The 21,681-nt window shown below is 39.0% G+C and overlaps 1 protein-coding gene across 6 annotated transcripts in view; it reads right to left on the minus strand.

The window, feature by feature from the left end:
• The window catches only part of dapk1 (death-associated protein kinase 1), a 262,641-nt gene that overhangs the window by 123,305 nt on the left and 117,655 nt on the right, over window positions 1-21,681 (minus strand). For 5 of the 6 annotated variants that reach the window (XM_069929540.1, XM_069929535.1, XM_069929546.1 and 2 more), the window contains one exon: window positions 7,758-7,896. The exons of the other annotated variant lie outside the window; for it this stretch is intronic. In XM_069929540.1, coding sequence (XP_069785641.1) covers window positions 7,758-7,896 — 139 coding nt within the window. The remainder of the gene's footprint in view (window positions 1-7,757; window positions 7,897-21,681) is intronic. 6 annotated transcript variants of the gene reach the window in all.

A 21,681-nucleotide genomic window follows, 5' to 3' on the forward strand; every position in this document is an offset into this window, starting at 1 on the left:
TCTAATCATAAATATACATTACACACACCTGCGCTTAGTATTAGAGGGGGGATTAAATAGTAGGTTAAAAGGGGGGATTAAATAGTAGGTTAAGTAACAAGTTAAAGTTTAATTCTGTTTTCTTGTACAAATATAATTAAAAACAACTTTTGTTTAAGTAACCCTGTGTTGTGGTGCATATTACTGCTGATTTTGGAGGGTCCTCTGGACACCATAACACATCCCGTAATTTCATTGTGGCTAAGCAATGCCTAAATGAATTCTCAATCAACATTCAAAGAATACATGACAGCGTGGATCACTTGATATCAAGAGAGAAATCTCTTGCTTTTCTTCATCCTTCCCAATTCAGAAATGTCAAACCAAATTGACTGAAACGTAACTAAACACAGATCGAATATGAATCTCAAGCATTGTTTAGGTCTGGTATAATATTCATCAATACACTTTTATTTAACATCACAGGATTAAACCTGATGAAACAATACAACCTGATAACCCATTTTTTCATTTTTGTTTAGAATTTAAATGGAATCACTGGAACAGGAAATGTCTATTAATCCTGTGTGGCCAATTAAGTGTATCTGTTATTGTCTATTTCCTTTCATATCTTCAGCATTGTGTTTCTTTCTTACATCTTTTTTATCATGAAACATGAATGTATTTAACAGAATATCCCAAATATAATGTGATAGATCAAATATTATATATATCAGTACAAACACAAGGCTGGAGAATCTCAGCTGGACATACTATGTACTTTATCTTTGGCTTGGCTTCGCGGACGAAAATTTATGTAGGGGTATGTCCACGTCTGCTGCAGGCTCGTTGGTGACTGACAAGTCCGATGCAGGACAGGCAGGCACAGTTGCAGCGGTTGCAAGGGAAAATTGTTGGTTGGGGTTGGGTGTTGGGTTTTTCCTCCTTTGTCTTTTGTCAGTGAGGTGAGCTTTATATAGCAAAAATAAAGATACATAACCAACGTTTTAGGAATGAACACTATCAAGACAAGACCAGCTGAGTTTCTCCTCTATTGTGTTTTTACTTCAACCACAGTGTTTGCAGACTTTGGTGTTTGACTTCAAATGTTATATATCCTCTTTTACAAAGAATATCTGATAGATGCAACATATTATTCACATTAATCCATGAGATAGTTACAGCAAGTAACTGTATATTTCGGCATATAAATCGATCTGTATACAAGTTGACACCCCACCCCCCCCCCCCTTTTTCAGCCTCATTTTAAGGGTTTTATGGTCTATCTGATGTAAAAGTCTATCCCCATTTTCTGGTTGCCCGAGGTGCCCCATTGACCGGCGTACAAGTCGACCCCCAGAGCTCGTGATGCCTGAGATGGGCCATTAACCAGTGTATACGTCAACCCCCAAAGATCATGCGGATTTATCTGCTGGGCTTTGGCTGGAAGTGATTGCTATCATGGAGGGTCCAATAACACAATGCAGCACATGACAAAAATGAAGCGAGCTTTAAGTTGAAACTGATAAAAATGGCCAAGAAAACCAACAACTGTCCTGCTGCAAGAATATTTGATGTGCATTAGAAGTTGGTAAGAGATTGGAGGAACGGAGAAGAGACTTTAAGAAACATTCTCAATGTTCTTTGAGAAAAGGAATTGCTCGTTGGCCAGAGTTGGAAAATCACATTGCAGAATGGGTATGTGAAAAGAGGGAAGATTGCTAAGATATGAACATTTCCACTCAGTGGGCAAAGTCACACCCAGACCTCAGTGATTTTGAGGCTACAGTAGGCTGGTGCAATCATTTCATGAACAGGAAAAATCTGGTGTTATGCCAAAAAACAAAAATTACACAGAAACTACCAAAAGATCTTGATCATAAAGTTGTATATTTTCACAAGTTTATTATACATAACTGGCAGAAACACCAGTTTGCATTGGCAAATATTGGGAACATGGATAAAACCTCCATGAACTTTGACATGATAGGCAATAGAACAGTAGAATGGAAAGGTGTTAAAACTGTGCAAACCAGAAGTACAGGCCACGAAAGGACCAGGTTTACTGTTGTGTGATCGTGCATGGATGACAGGACAAAGTTAAGATCCATGGTAATCTTCAAATGCAAAACTAAACTGAAAATGAAATTCCCTGCAGGTATTTTTGTACATTTTCATAAAAAAGGATGGATGGATGAAAATGGTGTAAAACTATGGATAGATAATATGTGGAACAGGCAGCCAGGCGGTTTATGCGAAGAACAGAGTTTGTTGGTCTGGGATATGTTTCGTAGCCACTTAAATGAGTACTCTAAAAGTAAATTAGTGCTGCATAATATTTACATGATGGTTATCCCAGGTGGTTTATCTAGATTGCAACCTCTTGATGTCTGCTTGAACAAGCCATTCAAACCAACTAAATTTCAATGTTAATTTTGTTTTCGGTGTTGGTTATCGTTTCAATGAGAAAAGTTTAACAAATTGAAATAAGGTTTCTTTATGTTCCTGCATATTTACACAAATTCAACACCTTTAGGGCTGAAAAACAAAAAAAAACACAAAAAAAATAAGAAATTTAAAAAAAGATGATAATAGCAAGAGTGATTTTGAAGGGTTCTAATTTTGTTGTTGTTTTCAATAAAAATCTCAATGAAAATCTGTCCCAGTTGACTTTTATTCTAGTTTCTCAAGGGTCGTTTATACGTCCAATCAGATTTTCAAGGGTTGACTTAAATGCTGGATCAGCACGGATTGGATTTTGATAAGATCTCAAAAGTATATCAGGTGTATTTGTCAACCCCCATTTTTTGAGAGTTTTGTTTGGGATTCATGACTCGATTTATATGCCAAAATACACTGTAGTTTGCTGATCATCAGAAACAGAAATGGCTGCAACAAGAATGTATTTCCTCCACCAATACTGGATTAGTTGTTTAAAACATAAATCGTAAGTATCAATAAGTTACCAATATTTTGTAGGAGCTATGTTTGAATTCAATGCTTACGCTGGTTGCATAAAATCTCTCATCTTTCAAGGAGCAGAGATGTCAGATGGCAAGTTTTGGTTCTCAAGGGGTTAAACTGACCACTTCTCACCCTAAGCAATTTGCACAATTAATATTAAACATAAATAATTACATTTTTTTTGCAATCCCTGGTATTTAATGTAAGGACTCCTAAGTTGACCATTGGAAAAAACAAACATTTCCAGAGCTACAGTGGGTTTAAGCGATTTGTTCAGAACACACAAACAAATCCACGCAATATCCTTTTACACACAAGTCTTCCAATGCATATGCTTCATTCTTCATTAATCACACTGAAAACATTTACTCAATCAACTGCCATTTTATTCTTTTACATTTGACTTGCCTGTTTTTATATTATCAAGTTTATTTATTATTATCCGATTGAAACAGCATTTTCCGGCCCACAGAGCAAAAACATCCAAACACAGAGAGACAAACAATACATATAAAAATAAATTATTATTGTTAAAGAAATATTAGAGTCTCAGAGGGGTTGTATGAGCAGTTAATCAGTCGTTCAGCAGTCTCTGTGTGTTGAAGCTGTTTCTCAGCCTGGTGGTTCTGGTGCTGATACTCCTGTATCTTTTTCTCCAATGGGAATACTTTGAAGATGCTGCATGTGGGGTAATTTGCGAGCTCTCTTCAGACAACAATCACAGTAGATCACATCGGGGGATGGGGGGCGGTGGAAGAGGGGGAGAGACCCCAGTGATCCGCTCTGCTGCTTTTATGGTCCTGTGGATTGGCCTCAGATCTGATGCTCTACACCAACCATACCACATTGTGATGGAGCCAGCTGGGATGCTCTGGATAGAGCTCCTGCAGAAAGTTGACAGGATGGTGGCAGGTAGCCTTACCTTTCTGAGTTTTCTCAGGAAGTGGTCGCTGCTGCTCCTTCCTGACAAGTGAGGATGTGAGTCCAGCATTCGTCACTTTTCAAATTTTTAAAATGTTTCCATACAGTATGTTAACAGGCCTATGAGCTCGAGCCACCCAATTAACCTACATCCCCAGTAGGTTTTGAATAGTGGGAGGAAACCAGAGCCCCTGGGAAAGCCCACAAAGACAGGCGGAAAGCATACACACTCCTTACAGACACCAAGGAATTCGAACCCCAGTCCCAATCGCTGGCGCTGTAACAGCATTATGCTAACTGCTACATCAACAGTGCTGCCCTCTGAAGTGGACTCTGAGGACTTGTTGCTCTCTACTCTCCCCACTATCGAACTATTAATGTGCACTGGATGATGGTCATCCTTGGTCCTCCTGAAGTCCATGATCATCTCCTTATTCTTATCCAGATTGAGATTCAGGTTATTTTTCTTGCACCATTTCACAAGATGTTCTACTTTTTCCTCCGTCATTGCTGCTAATGAGGCCAACTATTGTCGTGACATCTGAAAATAAGGTGACTCTGTTGGAGCTGGACATGCCGTTACAGTCATGTGTCAGCGTGAACAGGAGTGGGCTGAACACCAGCACTGAGTCGTGCTAGTGTTCAGCATGAAGATGCTCGACATTCTGCAAAAATCAGCAAAAGTATTGCAAACTGACAGATATCCAAAACACAAATAAAACATTGAACAAGGTAAAGGCCCTTTAGCCCACATGTCTGTGCTGAACATGATGGCCAAGCTAATGCTGCTTCCACATTATACACATTCCTCTATTCCCTGCATGTTCCTGTGTCGATCCAAAAGCATCTTGCATGCTACTATTGAATTGCTTCCTCCACTACTCCTGGCAGCCCGTTCCAGGCTCCTACCAATCTGTATAAAAACAAAACCTGCCCTGCACATCTTTAAACTCCCACCGCACCCCCCAATAACTTAAATCCACACATGTTTAATACAAGGATATTAAGCGCTGGAGAAACTCAGCAGGTCACACAGCATTCTTTTTAATAGCAAAGATACATAACTGAGGTTTTGGGCCTGAGCCCTTCATCAAAAAAAATGGCTTCCCCTTTACCACAATTAACTCAGCCCTTAGCTGCAGCTCATCTATTTCTTGCACATCAACCCTGGCCCCTGGACACAAGGACAGGATTGCCCTTGTCCTCACCAACCACCCCACTAGCCTCTGCATGCAACATACTATTTTCCACAATTTGTGCCATCTATTATTTGATCCCACCACCAGAAACATCATCTCCTCTTTGCCTTCTGCCGGGACTGCTCTCTTCATAACTCCCTTGTCCACTCATCTCCTCCCACCACATGCCCCCTTGGTACCTACCCCTGTGACTGCAGGAAATACTACAACTTGCCCCCATACATCCGCCATCACCAACGGAGTCCCAAACAGTTCTTTCAAGTAAAGCAACAGTTTCATTTTGAATCTACAGGTTCATCTACTGAATCCAATGTTCACATTGTGGCCTCCTCTACATTGGAGAGACTGGACCAGACTAGGAGATCATTTAGTTGAGCATCTTTGATAGTGGGAACCTTCCAGTGGTCAACCATTTCAATTTGTGCTCCTCTGTCATGCCAACATGTCTGCCCATGGCCTCATGCTCTGCCACACTGAGGCCACAGATAATTGGAGGAACAACATCTAATATTCTGTCTGGGCATACTCCAACCAGATGGCATTAACATCAACTTCCCCTGTTTCTGTTAGGGCCCTCCCATGTCTCCCTCTCTTTCCCAATCCCTCAGTCTCCTTATATCCAGCTCCCCATCCCCTTCCCACTCCATTCAGGGAGATACCCACTCCATTCAGGGAGATACCCCCTCCCTCTATCACTTGCCAGCATTTGTATCTTTTGCCGTCCCACTCATATGCACCTATGTTCTCCTGCCTGTGCTCCTCCTCTGCCCCTCCCCCACCATTTTATTCAGGTGCCTGTCTGCTTTTTGCTTGCACCTTAACAAAGAACTTGGCCTACACCTTTGGCTATGTATCTTTGCTATATAAAGAACTCTGTGTGACCTGTACTTTTGTGTATTTAATTACAAACACAGAAGCCAGAGATTTTCTTGTTTAACTCCTCTAGTATGTAACACTTTTATCCAGCAAGGAAAAAAATTCTAACTGTCCACTCTCAATGCCTCTTCTAATTTTATAAACGTTGCCAAGTCACCCCTTGGCCTCCTGTGCTCCAGAGAAAACAACCCAAGTTTATCCAATGCCCCTTCATAGCTCATTCCCTCTAATCCAGGTAACATTCTGGTAAATCTCTTCAGTATCCTTTCCAATCCTTCCTATACTGGATGGGCAGAATTGCACATAGTACCTCAAGTGTGGCCTAACCACAGTTTTATATGGGTAAAACATGACTTCATTATTCTTATAGTCAATTCTGCGACCAAAGGTAAGCACACCGTGCACCTTCTTTATCTCTCTTTACATTGTCATCTAGCCACTCATTTGCTTTTATATACATCACAAACAATCCTAGTCCTAACACCGACTGATCCCTGCAGAACACCACTGGTCATGTGCCTCCAGCGAAAACCACCATTACCTTGCCTTTTATGGCCATAAATCTTTCACCCAGCTGAACACTTGTGTCAAATGTACCTTGTAAACTCATGAGACGAGTCAGATTCCTATAATTTTTAATATAGTTTGCAAATCTTAAAATTGGGAATCAGTCATTCTGTCATTTAAGTTTCTTCATCCTTCAATTAAGTCAGAGTTGAACCACATCCCAACAATTTTCCTAACTTGGTTCCACATCCCTCAACAACTCAATTAAAATTATGTAAACTGCCATTCTGGAAATTTTACTGAACTCCAGTCAGTTTTTAGAGAAAGATTTTCATAGTGAATCTATATTCATTGATTGTTCAAAATCACTAGATGCAAGTTGCACTCCATCTGTCTGGAATGAATTTAAGATGGTGAATGTTGTCCCATACTCTCGTTTATCTTTCAGTCAGCTATTGAGCAGAAGCTGGAGGATGAGGTGAATCAAGTAGAGGATAGGGAAAAACTTATGAGCTCCCAATGTTTGTTGCCAAATAAAGAAACCAACTCTAAAAGAAATATTTCTGATGGTCATTCACTTGCGACTAATAACAACATTGTTTTGGCTTTACACAAGGAAATGTACTTTCTCAAAGTTATAACAGAAACATATTAGAGCAACAAGATTTGAGAAGGGGAATTTGATCCTCAAAATTAACTTATTTTGTTGGGAATGCATACAGCATTTTTGAAAATTTTGGGGGTGTGGTTTCCACTGAAACTTCAAGGTGACCCAGAAGAAAACAAAACCCACCACAAGTATGTTTTCATTCTTTGCGTTAAAACCAAAATTTATATCTATCCACTATCCCCCAACTTGCACTGCAGAAAAGTAAGGATTAATCATGGCAATACATCCAGAAGAATTTCATTATGGTCCACAAATTTTCTTGAGTTAATCTCTTCACAACCATTCTCCAGTGTGGAAACAACAGCAGAAAGTAACATGAAATTGGAGTTCCCACCGTTGAGAGAAGCCAGAATAAAAGACCATCTAAGACAAGGTCTTGAACTTCTTACCTTCCTAATTTTTAAAAATGGGTGGAGGAAAGATAGGAAGGAGAAAAGTAAATCACCCAGCATAATTTTTCAGTTATTAGGAACAGTTTTCAGTACATCAATTTAACTCTTCAGTTTTATATGCTGTAGCTAATCTATTTCAAAGTTGAGAGCAGTTAAATGGACATTTTGTCATTTAAGAATGACCAAATGCAAATATTTTTTACTTGATGCATTTGAAAAAAAAACTGAACCACTTCACACTGTACTCACCTTAAGGTCAAAATGAGCGATACACTTGGAATGGAGGTATTGGACACCATTAAGAATCTGCTTGAGAAATTCTGTCGCCTCCTCTTCTGTCAACGACTCTTTCTCAGCCAGAAAATCGAAAAGTTCACCCCCGGACACACTGAAGTTGATTCAAGAAAAATAACTTCATAGGGTTGTTTCCAACTCACTTAAACAGAATGCCAAATATATCAATTTAAGATCACTCAAATAAATTGCCCTGTTTAAGAACTAATGCAATTTGCCGTGAATGATGCTGTAGGTGATAATCCCATTGGTGGTCAATCAGTGGAATGTGTCTTGAAAAACAAGCTGTAATTTGACCTCTTGTCGCCACTTTTAGTCTGTTTTATTAAGATTTGAATCAACACAAGTTAATTGTTTGCAGTCTTTACCTGAAGCTGCACTATTTTTACTCAGGAGTGAACACCATAAATTTGTCACAGGATAAAATAGTTCCAACGAAATTACGCAACTTTTGGCCTGCATAACAGTTAAATCAATTGAAACATCTTACAGAACTCTTTTAAGACTATTTTTCTCCAAAGAAAATGAAATTACATTGTTAAACATCAATACTTTGCCTCACTTACTCCTTGTGAAGTTATTCATGGTTAATCAATTCAAATGTTCTGATCTAAACTACAATAATATATTAATTAAAAGATGAGACATCTGACTATTTCAGGTAAGTGGCGTATCGTGGATAAACTTCACCCATCAATGAAGCAAAACTTTTGTAGGGTCCATTTACAGCTCCCAATGTCGCCTCTACATTGGGGAGACTAGATGCAGAGCTTAAGATGGCTTTGTTGAGCACTTTGTCCGTCCATTGCAACAGCAAGCGCTTCTCAGTGGTTAATCACTTTAATTCGACATTCCCATGACCTAACGTACTGCCAAGTTTGACTACCTGCCACTTGGAGGAACAACACCTTGTATTCTGTCTCAGTTGTAACTAACCAGATGGCATCAATATCAACCTCCAATTTCCATTACCCCCCCACCCCAGTTTCTCTCTTTTCCTATCTCCTGTCTCCCTTCCTCTAGCTCACAACCCCTTTCTCCTTCTCCTCCTCCTCTCAGAGAGCTATTTTTCTTGGCCCTCTTCTCCCATCACTTTTCAGCTTCTTTCTCTTCTACCCTCCCACCCTCTCACCTATTAGCCCGTGCCCCTCTCCCTTCCCCCACCACCTTTTTATTTGAGTGTCTGTCTGATTTTCAAAACTCCTAAGGAGCTTAGGCCCAAAACATCAACTACCTTTTTACTTTCTATGGATGCTGCATGACCTGCTGAATTTCTCCAGCACTTTTGTGTACTGTCATCAATCTACTGAAGGCCATTTTTAAATTGCATAGATCATGAAAATAGATTCAAACCTTTTCCAAAATAGTACCAGTCTGATACAACATTTGATAATCCTATTTAGAGTTTAGATCGTTAAGTGGCTCTTTAAAATCACCAGAGCTTTCCTTTCAACCTAAACTATTAATAACCAGCTTATCAGTTCTGTCATTTCTACTTAACATGACAATAAACTGTTTATTTCAGAAAGTGCAATTTTCACATCAGAATACTCACCAGTCACTTCTACATTTTAAAAATTAAACCTAATCCCATTTTTTGTCTTTCTGCATGTAGAATCATAGACTTACAGCATGGAGGAAACTGTTCAGACCATCATATCCATGCTGCATAGAAAATAGCTAGCCAGCTTGACCACCCACCTCCGGCCGTATTTTTTAAAATAAAAATAGTTTCTGCCTCCACTACCTTTAAAACAACAAGTTCCAGATAATTAAAGTCTTTCAGGTATATTTTCCTCTCATCTCAAATCATTTTGCAAATTACATTATTTCTATATTCCTAATCTTTTGACCAAAAGGAAATAGATCTTCCTCCAATCCAATCACAATTATAGATGCCTTGATTAAATTTAATCTCTACCTCCTCTTAGGAAATACCAGCTCTTCTGAGCTTTCCTCTCATCTATAATTGCCCTTGCCTTGCAACAATGCATCCTGTCCCATATAATTGCTTAATTCTCTGCAATAAAAACACAATGCTGGAGAAACTCAACTGGTCAAACAGTGTACTTTATATAGCAAAGATAAAAATATATAACCATTTGGGCGTGAGCCCTGCATCAAGCTATGGAAAATGTCAGCAGGCATCTCCAGGTTATAGAGATATAGAGAGTTTCTTCCCTGCAGCCAAGTTCCTGCTTGAACATCTCACAACAGTGCTCTCATGCTGCCCTCGCTTTGTACAAATTGATCTTTATTCATTGTACCTTAGTAGTTGTGCTCTTGTTCTTCTATTTAATACAGCTGTATGAATGTTAAAGTTGACCTGTCTGCAGGAAGAAGAACCCTTCTCACTATACCAAGTATAAACTGAAAAAGCAAACTAAACATGACATTGGAAGACGAAGCTGGAAATAACATCTCATTAAAATCAAGTACCTGAAATAGTAAGTGAACTGAATTGAGGAACCAATGGTGTGATGTTATCGTCAACAGGATTATGACTGAACATATCTACATCATAGTCCACCTAAATGTGAAGCAAATGTTCAAGATGAACATTGTGCAAAGCCAGTTGACAGATGAATACCTTATATTTTAACTCCTGTCTTAAATGTGAGTATAATATATCCAAGTTATGTCCCAGGCAGTGACAGCTACTTGTATTTACATGGCAACTTTAACATAGCAAAAAGGTGTAACAGGAGATACACAGGAGCTGACTGAGTCACAGATGAAATTAGCTTGGTAGATCTATAGCTTGGTGCAGCAGGTTAATTGAAGTAGTGGCTCAAGGAAAGAAAGAAGTAGAATTCCAAAGTTGCCAATGAAAGAGCATTAAAATTTTAGAGTGATTAAAAGACAAGGAAGAGAAGAACACAGATATTTCAAATGGCTGTTGAGCTGGAGGAGGTCTGAGAAGGACCAGAGCAAGGTCAAGGAGGAATATGAAAACCAGGAGAAACCTTTTAAAAACATTAGCTTAAACAAAAGAAAAATCAAGGCATTAAAGTTTAACAGGAAGCCAATGAGGTTCAGCAGTCAAACCTGGTCATGCAATGACAAGCTTGCAGATATCATGAAAATCCCATGTATGAGGTACATATTCAAAATATTCACTATGTCCTACAGGAAATTCACCTCTTCACCCAGAGGATTTGGAATGTGGAACTAATCCATTCACGAGGAGCAAGCGTTCCACACAGGTCAGGGAGGGGAGATTAAAAAGGAGTGTTTACAGGGCTTGGCAATTTAGTGATCCAATCAAATTGCGATTCATTAGTAGGAACAAATAAAAGTGAAGCAGGCATAAGTGGAGCTCCAATTGTTAGAGTGGCTATTTTGTGAATGGCTCAGGGTAGGAGTGAGTATTTGAGGCTTTAATTTGAGGGGCTTTGGTGAACAGAGGCAGAGGTGGAAGCATACTGCAAGAGTTGAGGCAAGGCAAGGTCAAGTTTTTCTAACTCTTCTTTAAAAGGCAGTTGAAATGACAGCGAGAAGTGCGCCCAACTGCAGCTCCTTATAGACAGTGTTAAGGAATGGAAGCTGGAGTTGGATAAACTCTGGATCATTCAGCAGGCTGAGGGAGTGATAGACAGGAGTTACATGGAAGTAATCACACCAAGGAGGCAGGAGGAAAGTAGTTAGATCACAGCCAGGAGAGGGAAAGGGAATAGGCAGGCAGTGCAGGGTATCCCTGTTACCATTCCCCTCACCAACAAGTATACCCCTTTTGAATACTGCTGAGGGGGATGACCTCTCTGGGCCAGGGCAGCAGCCAGACCAATAGCACCGTGGCCAGCTCTGTGCCTCTGAAGGGAAGGGTGAAGTCAGGTAGAGCAATGAGACTACAGGATAGTGTGTTGCCTCCTGGGTGCTCAGGTCCAGGATGTCAGAGCGGGTGCAGAATATTCTCAAGATGAAGCGCGTGTAGCCAGAGGTCATGATACACATTGGCATCAATGATATCGGCAGAAGTGGAGTAGAGATCTTCCAAAGCAAGTAAAAAGAGTTATGAAAGGACCTCCAAGGTGTAATCTCTGGATACTCCCAGTGCCACAAGCTGGGGAAGATCAGAACAGGAAGATAGTGCAGACAAATGCGTGGCTGAAGAGATGGTGCATGGGGCAGGGTTTCAAATTCTTGGATCATAAATTTTTCAAGGGAAGGGGTGACCTGTACAAGTAGGTTGGGTTGTACCTGAACTGGAGGGTAACAATATCCTGGTAGGTTTGCTGATGCTGGTGGGAGGAGGGGTGTTTAAACTAGAATCACAGAGGCAAAGAAGTGGTCGGCGCACAAGTAGAGACAGCTGGTAGGGAGTTTGAATGGAAGGAGAGGCAGATAGAGCAAGATTGTAGCCTTGGGAATGAGTTGCAGTGGAACAGAAACACAGAATAAAAAGTAACAAAGGGCTAAAGGTTTTGGATTTTAATGCAAGCAGCACAAGAAACAAGTTGGTGACCTTGTAGTACAGCTACATTGGCAGGCATGATGTTGTGGCTATCACAGAGTCATGGCTAAATGATGGACATTATTGGGAACTGAATCTCCAAGGAAAGGAAAGGCAGGTAAGCAGAGGAGGTGGTGTGGCTCAGTTGGTAACACCATTAAAACATTATAAAGAAGATATAGAATCATTGTGGGCCGAGTTAAGATATGGCAATGTAAAAAGACACTGTTGGCAGTTACATACAGAACTCCAAACTGTAGCTGAGATGTGGACAACAAATTACAGTAACAATTAGAAAAGGCGAGTCAGAAGGGCAACATTATGTTAGTCATTGGGGATTTTAACTTGCAAGTAGATTGGGAAAACCAGGTTAGAACTGGATCTCAAGAGAGAAAATTTGTAGAATGCCTATGAAATGGATTTTTGGAGCAGCTTGTTCATGAGCCAACTCTGGAATCAGCTATACTCTATTGGGTAGTGTGTAATGCACCAGAGGCGATTAGAGAGCTTAGAGAAAAGGAACCATTTGGGAACAGTGATCACAATATGATGAATTTCAATTTGGGACTTAACAAGGAGAAACTAAAGTCAGATGTGTCTGCATTTCAGTGCACTAAATGGAATTACTGTGGTACGAGAGAGGAACTGGTCAAAGTAGATTGGAAGAGGATACTCTGAGGAAAGACAGCAGAGCAGAAATGGATGGAAGGTGCAGGAATAAATGCATCCCAAAAAAGAGGAAATATTCCCAGAAAGTTGAGTCACATGTAATGAAGAAAGCTTTTGGTATGTTGGCCTTCATAAATCAAGAGTATTGAATACAGGAGTTGGGATGTCATGTTGAAGTTGTATAAGGCATTGGTGAGGCCAAATATGGAACACTTTGTGCAGTTTTGGTCGCCAAATTATAGAAAGGATATAAACAGAACAGAGAGAGTGTAGGGGAGATTTACAATAATGTTGCCTAGGTTTCAGGGTTTGAGTTACAGGGAAAGGTTGAGCAGGCTGGAACTTTATTCCTTGGAGAACAGAAGATTGAGGGGTGATTTGATAGAGGTATTTAAGATTATGAGGGGGACAGATAGAGTCAATGTGGATAGGCTTTTTCCATTGAGAGTGGGGGGAGATTCAAACAAGAGGATATTGATTGAGATTGAAGGGGGAAAAGTTTAGGGGAAACATGAGGGGGAATTTCTTCACTCAGTGGGTGGTGGGAGTGTGGAATTAGCTTCCTGCTGATGTGGTAGATGCGAGTTCGATTATAATATTTAAGGAAATGTTGGATAGGTATATGGACGAGAGCAGTGTGGAGGGTTATGGGGCAGGTGCAGGCCAATGGGACTAGGTGGGAGAAGGTGTTCGGCATGGACAAGAAGGGCCATACTGGCCTGTTTCTGTGCTATAATTGTTATGGTCTAATTACATTTAGACAATCAGCACAATAAAAGGCCCTTCTGGCCCACGAGCCTGTGTTGCCCAAATGTGCCAATTAACCTACAACTCAAAGGTGAGTGGAAACTGGAGTGTCCGGAGGAAACCCACACAGACATAGGGAGAGTGCACAAACTCCTTACTGACAGCACCGGATTAGAACCAGGGTCGCTAGCGATGTAATAGCTTTGAGCTAACCGCACTGCCCCAAAATGTCACAACTGTGGCTGACAAGAGAAGTCAAAGCCAATCAATGTAAAAGCAAAAGAAAGGAAGCAAAATTAGTGGGAAATAGAGGATTTGGAAGTTCTTAAGAACTTGCAGAAGTTAATAAAAATTTCCTAAGGAGAAAAAAGATGAAATCTGAAAGTCGGTCAGCAAACAATATCAAAGAGGATACAAAAAGCTTCTTCAAGTATATAAGGAAAAAAAGAGAGGTGAGAGTAGATAGAGGACCACTAGAAAATGACACTAGTGAAATAATAATGGGAGACAAGGAGATGGCAGAGGAACTAAAAGAATATTTGCATCAGTCTTCATTGCGGAAGATGTAGCAATATGCTATATGTCAAAGGGTATCAGGAAAGGGAAGTCAGCACAGTTAACTATTTCAAGGGAGAAGGTGCATAGAAAGCTGAATAGTCCAAGGGTAGCTAAGTCTCCTGGACAAGATGGATTGCACCCTCGGGTTCTGAAAGAAGTAGTGGTAGATATTGTGCAGGCACAGGTAATTATCTTTCAGGTATCATTATATTCTGATATGGTTCTGGAGGAGTGGAAAATTGCAAAGAAGGCAGGGAGGCAGCAGAAAGGAAACGAGAGACTGACATCAGTGGCTGGGAAAGTGATGGAGTTGATTATCAAGGATGAGGATGTGGCACACTTGGAGGCACATGAAAAGATAAGCCAAAGCCAGGATGGTTTCCTTAGGTTGACAAACCTATTGGAATTCTTTGAAGAAGTGAGACGCAGGCTAGATAAAGGAGATGCAGTGAATGTTGTGTATTCAGATTTTCAGAAAGCCTTTAACAAGGTTCAGGGCATGACGTTACTGAACAAGATAAGACCCCATGGTTCGAACAGGAAGAATGACAGTATAGGTAGAGCACTGGCCGATTGGGTTATTTCACAGGGGTTGGAATTGGGCTCGCTTCTTATGATGTTGCATATTAATGATTGGATTATGGAATGAATGGCTTTGTGGCCAGGTTTGCAGATGACACGAAGGTAGATGGAAGGACAAGTATTGTCAAGGCAACAGGGAAGCTGGAGAAGGTCTTAGATTATGAGAATAGGCAGAGAAGTGGAAAATGAAGTACAATGTTGGAAAGTGTAATGACATGCACTCTGGTAGAAAATATAAACAGGCAGACTATTTTTTAAATGGGGAGAAAATTGAAAATACCCAGATTCAAAGGGACCTGGGAGTCCTGAAGGCAAACTTGTATGGTGTGTCGGTGGTGAAGAAGGCAAATGCAATGCTGGCATTAATTTCAAGGGGAATAGAATACTGGAACAGGAATGTGATGTTGATGCTTTGAAAGGCATTGGTTAGACCTCAATTGGAGTATTGTGAGCAGCTTTGGGCCTTACATTGAAGAAAGGATGAGCTGACATTGGAGAGGGTTCAGAGGACATTCACCAGGATGATTCAAGGAATGAAAAGGTGAGAATCACTTGACGGTTCTTGGCATGTACTTATTGGAATTTAGGAAAATGAAGGAGGATCTCATTGAAACATTTTCAATGTTGAAAGGCACAGTTTGTGTAGCAGTTAGAGCATTTCCTTTACAGCACCAGTGATCAGGACCGGGGTTCGAATCCCATACTTTCTGGAAGGAGTTGGTACATTCTCCCCGTGTTTGTGTGGGACTCCAATTTCCTCCTACCACTTGAAATGTACTGGGGGTGCAGGTTAATTGGGTGAAATTGGGTGGCATGGACTAGTGGGCCAAAATGGCCTGTCACCATGCTGAATGTCTAAATTTTTTTTTAAATTAAAAAAATTAAGGCGTAGACAGGTTGTTTCCCATGGTGGGAGAATCTAGGACAAGAGTGGACAACTTCAGGAATGAGGGGCATCTGCTTATAACAGAGATGTGGAGGAATTTCTTCAGCTGCAGAAGGCAAATCTGTGGAAATGGTTGCTGCAGGTGGTTGTGGAGGTCATTGATTAAACAAGGCATCGAAGGAGAGTAGGCCAGGCAGAGGGGCCGAGTGGGAAAATGGAGCAGCTCATGATTAAATGTCGGGGCAGACTCAATGGGCTGAATAGCCTTTTTCCGCTCCTATTTCTCCTATGTTCTTACATCACAGGAAGATGTCTTTAAGGATAGTTCAATGAATATCTGAAAGGAAATATTAGAACAAGTGATTAAATGCTGATGAAGGATATAGAATTTAAGGAGCACCTTAAAGAAGGAATATAATTTAATGTTGGAGTAATTTAAAGGGGATGGGAGCTCCATACTTCAGTGCAGAATTGGGAGGACCACAGGTTTATCCAAAGGTATTAGGAAAGCAGCAGTTTGCAAGGCCACAGGAATTTGAAAATAAAAAGGAGGAATTTATTTCCATTAAAAAATAACTGCATAATTGAGAGCCAGTGTAGTCTGTAATGTAGGTTATGGTGCATTAGATGAGTTATGACACAAATAGAGGTTCTATTACCCTCTCAGGTTGAGGAGATTACAAGGAAGTCAACCAGAAATGTATTGGTTATCCAATTCTACAAATAAAATAGACAACTCTATAAAGAGAAAGCATGATTGATATATTCGAAAATGGGTTCACCCAAAGTAAGCAATCATATAAATGTAGAGAAAGATGCTTTAGTGATACTGCAAGTATGCAGGCTGAAGGTCACCTTCTTTCAGATATGAAAACTATTTAAACATGAGCAATAAAAGATTATAGAAGGAAGTGATACACAAAAGTTTGCTGACACTGTGATTGGAGCAAAAACACAGAAGTGTTGGTGGAACTCAGCAGGTCCCACAGTGCTGACAGGAGGTAAAGATATATAACTGACATTTCCAGCGTGAGCCCTTTGTCAAGGATAATAGAATCCTTCTTAAAAGGAGAAAAAAAAAACACACAAATGGAAACAAAAATATAACAATGTGAATTTCAAAAGAGAGTCTTGATTATAACCAATTACAATGATGAGCCATCAATGACATCAAAAGACTGAAGTTGAGCAAAACTGATAAGACTTTTATTCGCAATTAATGAAGGCACATCCCTACTGGTCGACTGTCCCAAACTGAGGAGGGGGCTGAGGAACAGTCACCTTTATTCAGGAATCTGTGGGAGAAGCCACCGGTACAGTCAGCCAATGGGTGTGCCCAGACAGATATATACAGTATATACATACAGTGGTTTACCACGTACAATTTCCTTAAGAGAAGTTTAGGAGATGATGCATTCATAATCTATCTCAATCCTCAAAATGAAAAGACCCACAATTTGAAAGAATAAGGTTAAAGGATTGCAGAATTAGGGATTAGTTGCGTAAGAGAATGCAAATTGGTTGAAAAGCAGAAAGAAGAACAGAGGGATAAATACATTTAGAGGAGTAGGCTCATTGGATTAGGAAATAAAATGCTGCAAAGATCAGACCAGTGCTTACAACTTCATAACAATTTAAACATTAGAACCATAGAACATTATAGCACAGAAACAGACCCTTTTGCCCCTTCAAGTCTGTGCCAAATCATTGTTGTTGTCTAGTCCCACTGATCTCCACCAAGTCCATAGCCCTCCATACCTCTCCCATCCACGTACCTGTCCAAATACTTCTTAAATGTTAAAATTGAACCCGCATTCACCACCTCAGCTGGCAGCTTATTCCACACTCCCATCACTCTCTACGTGAAGAAGTTCCCCCTAAACTTTTCCCCTTTCACTCTTAACCCATGTCCTCTTGTTTGCAACACATCTCAGTGGAAAAAGCCTATTTACTGTCTATCCCCCTCAATTTTAAATATCTCTATCAAATCTCCCTTCCTTCTCTACGCTCCAGGGAATAAAGTCATAACTGTTTAACCTTTCCCTGCAACTCAGTTCCTGAAGTCCCTGCACTCTTTCCATTTCATTGATATCTTTCCCATAGTTGGATGCTTTAAGGTCAAAACCTCCACCCAAAGTTTATATCTGCCTTCACTATTTTCAAACAAAGGAAGCCTTAATCAGAGAGGCTGGTAGACGAGGTACGCTGAAATTTTGTGATATCTCCATTCGTATTGTGGAAGATCATGCCCCCCGACATCTTGGCAAAAAGAATGAAATTTAAATAAGTCTTGTCTAAACTCTATCAAAAACAACTTCATCCTTCTCTTCATTTCCCTGCACATCTTACGATTTTTTTTAAGAATGGTCCCCCTAAATGGTTTAATACTCTGGATCAAGCTTTGAAGTATCTGGAAGAAGGTGCATCTACTTGGCAGCAATCTATATGAACTGTTTCCTGCTTATGAAATGTGTAGTTTGTTTAGATGTTTTTTGTTTTTTTAAATTTTTTATTTTTCACACCATAAATCACAATAGCCATGATATACACTTTTTCTTTTCCACACATTTACAGTGACTTTTTCTCCCTCCCCCCTCCCTCCTCCCAAGCCACCCCCCCACCCCCCCCCCTCATCCATTTTAGGTATACAATCTAGGTTGCATTAATTCAGTTAGACAATGTTGTCATTCAACAAAAATACACCAGAAATTCTACTGAGTCCATTCTTTTCTTTTCTTCTCCTTCCATCAACTTAGGTAATGTTTGTTCCCGGTAGGTTTTCGCTATTGTATTTAATGTAAGGCTCCCATACTTGTTCGAATATTTCAATATTATTTCTTAAACTATATGTTATTTTTTCTAATGGAATACATTTATTCATTTCTATATACCATTGTTGTATTTTCAAATTATCTTCCAATTTCCAGGTTGACATAATACATTTTTTTGCTACGGCTAGGGATATCTTGACAAATCTTTTTTGTGCATCTTCCAAGTCAATTCCAAATTCTTTATTTTTTATGTTACTTAGGAGAAAGATCTCTGGATTCTTTGGTATATTGTTTTCTGTTATTTTATTTAATATCTGATTGAGATCATCCCAAAATTTTTCTACTCTCTCACATGTCCAGATTGCATGAATTGTTGTTCCCCTTTCTTTTTTACATCGAAAACATCTATCAGATACTGTTGGGTCCCATTTATTTAACTTTTGCGGTGTAATGTATAGTCTGTGTAACCAATTATATTGTATCATACGCAGCCTCGTATTTATTGTATTTCTCATCGTTCCAGAGCATAACTTCTCCCATGTTTCCTTTTTTATCTTTATATTTAAATCTTGTTCCCATTTTTGTTTAGTTTTACCATTTGTTTCCTCATTTTCCTTTTCTTGCAGTTTAATATACATATTTTTTATAAATCTTTTGATTAACATTGTATCTGTAATCACATATTCAAGGTTACTTCCCTCTGGTAAACTCAAGTTGCTTCCTAATTTATCTTTCAAGTAGGATCTCAGTTGGTAATATGCCAGCGCTGTATCTCCAGTTATATTGTACTTATCTCTCATTTGTTCAAAGGATAAGAATCTACTTCCTGAAAAACAATTTTCTATTCTTTTAATCCCTTTTTTTTCCCATTTTCTAAAGGCAAGGTTGTCTATTGTAAAAGGGAGTAGCTTATTTTGCGTCAATATTAGTTTTGGTATTTGGTAATTTATTTTATTTCTTTCTACATGAATCTTCTTCCATATATTGAGGAGATGGTGTAATACTGGAGAAGTTCTATGTTGTACCAATTTTTCGTCCCATTTATATAATATGTGTTCAGGTATCTTTTCCCCTATTTTATCTAATTCTAGTCTCGTCCAGTCTGGTTTTTCCCTTGTTTGATAAAAATCTGATAGGTACCTTAATTGTGCGGCTCTATAATAATTTTTGAAGTTTGTCAATTGTAAGCCTCCTTGTTTATACCATTCTGTTAATTTATCTAGTGCTATCCTCGGTTTCCCCCCTCTCCATAAAAATCTCCTTATTATTTTCTTTAACTCTTTGAAGAATTTTTCTGTCAGTTGTATTGGCAATGCCTGAAATAAGTATAGTATCCTTGGAAAAATGTTCATTTTAATACAGTTTATCCTTCCTATCAGTGTTAGTGGTAGCTCTTTCCAATGCTCTAAATCGTCCTGTAATTTTTTCATTAGTGGATTGTAATTGAGTTTATATAATTGGCCTAGATTTTTGTTTATTTGCACACCTAGGTATCTTATTGCCTGCGTTTGCCATCTGAATGGGGATTCCTCCTTAAATTTTGAGAAATCCGCATTATTCATAGGCATTGCTTCACTTTTATTTACGTTTATCTTGTATCCCGACACTTCTCCATATTCCTTCAATTTCTTATATAGTTCTTTTATTGATAGTTCTGGTTCTGTTAAGTACACTATCACATCATCCGCAAACAGACTGATTTTATATTCCCTGTCTTTTATTTTTATTCCTTTTATATTATTATCTCTTCTTATCGATTCTGCTAGTGGTTCTATAGCTAGCGCAAACAATAATGGTGATAGTGGGCATCCCTGCCGCGTTGACCTGCTTAAGTTAAATTGCTTTGATACATGTCCATTTACTGTCACTTTCGCTAACGGTCCCTTATATAATGCTTTAATCCAATTAATATACTTCTCCGGTAAACTGAATTTTTGCAATACTTTGAACAAGTAATTCCATTCTACTCTGTCGAAGGCCTTCTCTGCGTCTAAAGCAACTGCTACTGCTGGTGCTTTATTTCCTTCTACTGCATGAATTAAGTTAATAAATTTACAAATATTGTCTGTTGTGCGTCTTTTTTTGATAAATCCAGTTTGGTCTAAATTTACCATTTTCGGTACCTGTTCTGCTAATCTGTTCGCTAATAGTTTAGCTATTATCTTATAATCTGTGTTTAGCAGAGATATTGGTCTGTATGACGCTGGTGAGAGTGGATCTTTCCCTTGTTTTAGTATCACTGTAATTATTGCTGTTTTACATGAATCTGGTAAGTTTTGTGTCTCATCAATCTGGTTGATTACATCCAGGAGGGGCGGTATTATTAGGTCTTTAAATGTTTTGTAGAATTCTATTGGGAGTCCATCCTCTCCTGGTGTCTTATTATTTGGTAAATTTTTTATTATCTCTTGTATTTCTACTGTTCCAAATGGTTCTGTTAATTTATTTTGTTCCTCTATTTGTAGTTTTGGTAGTTCAATTTTAGTCAAAAATTCATCTATTTTCCCTTCTTTCCCTTCGTTTTCGGTTCGGTATAATTGTTCATAGAATTCTCTGAAGTTTTCCTTAATTTCTTTTGGATTATATGTAATTTGTTTGTCTTTTTTCCTTGTTGCCAATACCATTTTCTTAGTTTGCTCTGTCTTAAGCTGCCATGCTAGGATTTTGTGTGTTTTTTCCCCTAGTTCATAATATTTCTGTTTTGTCTTCATTATATTCTTCTCCACCTTATATGTTTGTAATGTTTCATATTTTATTTTTTTATCCGCCAATTCTCTTCTTTTGGTTGTATCTTCCTTTATTGCTAATTTTTTTTCTATGTTTATTATTTCCCTTTCCAACTGCTCTGTTTCCTGATTATAGTCCTTCTTCATCTTGGTTGCATAACTTATTATTTGCCCTCTAATGAATGCTTTCATTGCGTCCCATAGTATAAACTTATCTTCCACTGATTCCGTATTTACTTCAAAGTACATTTTTAATTGTTTTTCAATAAATTCTCTAAAATCCTGTCTTTTAAGTAGCATGGGGTTTAATCTCCATCTATACATTCTTGGAGGGATGTCCTCTAGCTCTATTGCCAATAACAGGGGTGAGTGGTCCGATAATAGTCTAGCTTTATATTCCGTTTTCCTAACTCTCCCTTGAATGTGGGCTGATAACAGGAATAGGTCTATCCTTGAGTATGTTTTATGTCTAGTCGAGTAGTATGAG

Source organism: Narcine bancroftii, chromosome 1 (genome assembly GCF_036971445.1).
Source record: "Narcine bancroftii isolate sNarBan1 chromosome 1, sNarBan1.hap1, whole genome shotgun sequence".
In the NCBI taxonomy this organism is placed as follows: domain Eukaryota; kingdom Metazoa; phylum Chordata; class Chondrichthyes; order Torpediniformes; family Narcinidae; genus Narcine; species Narcine bancroftii.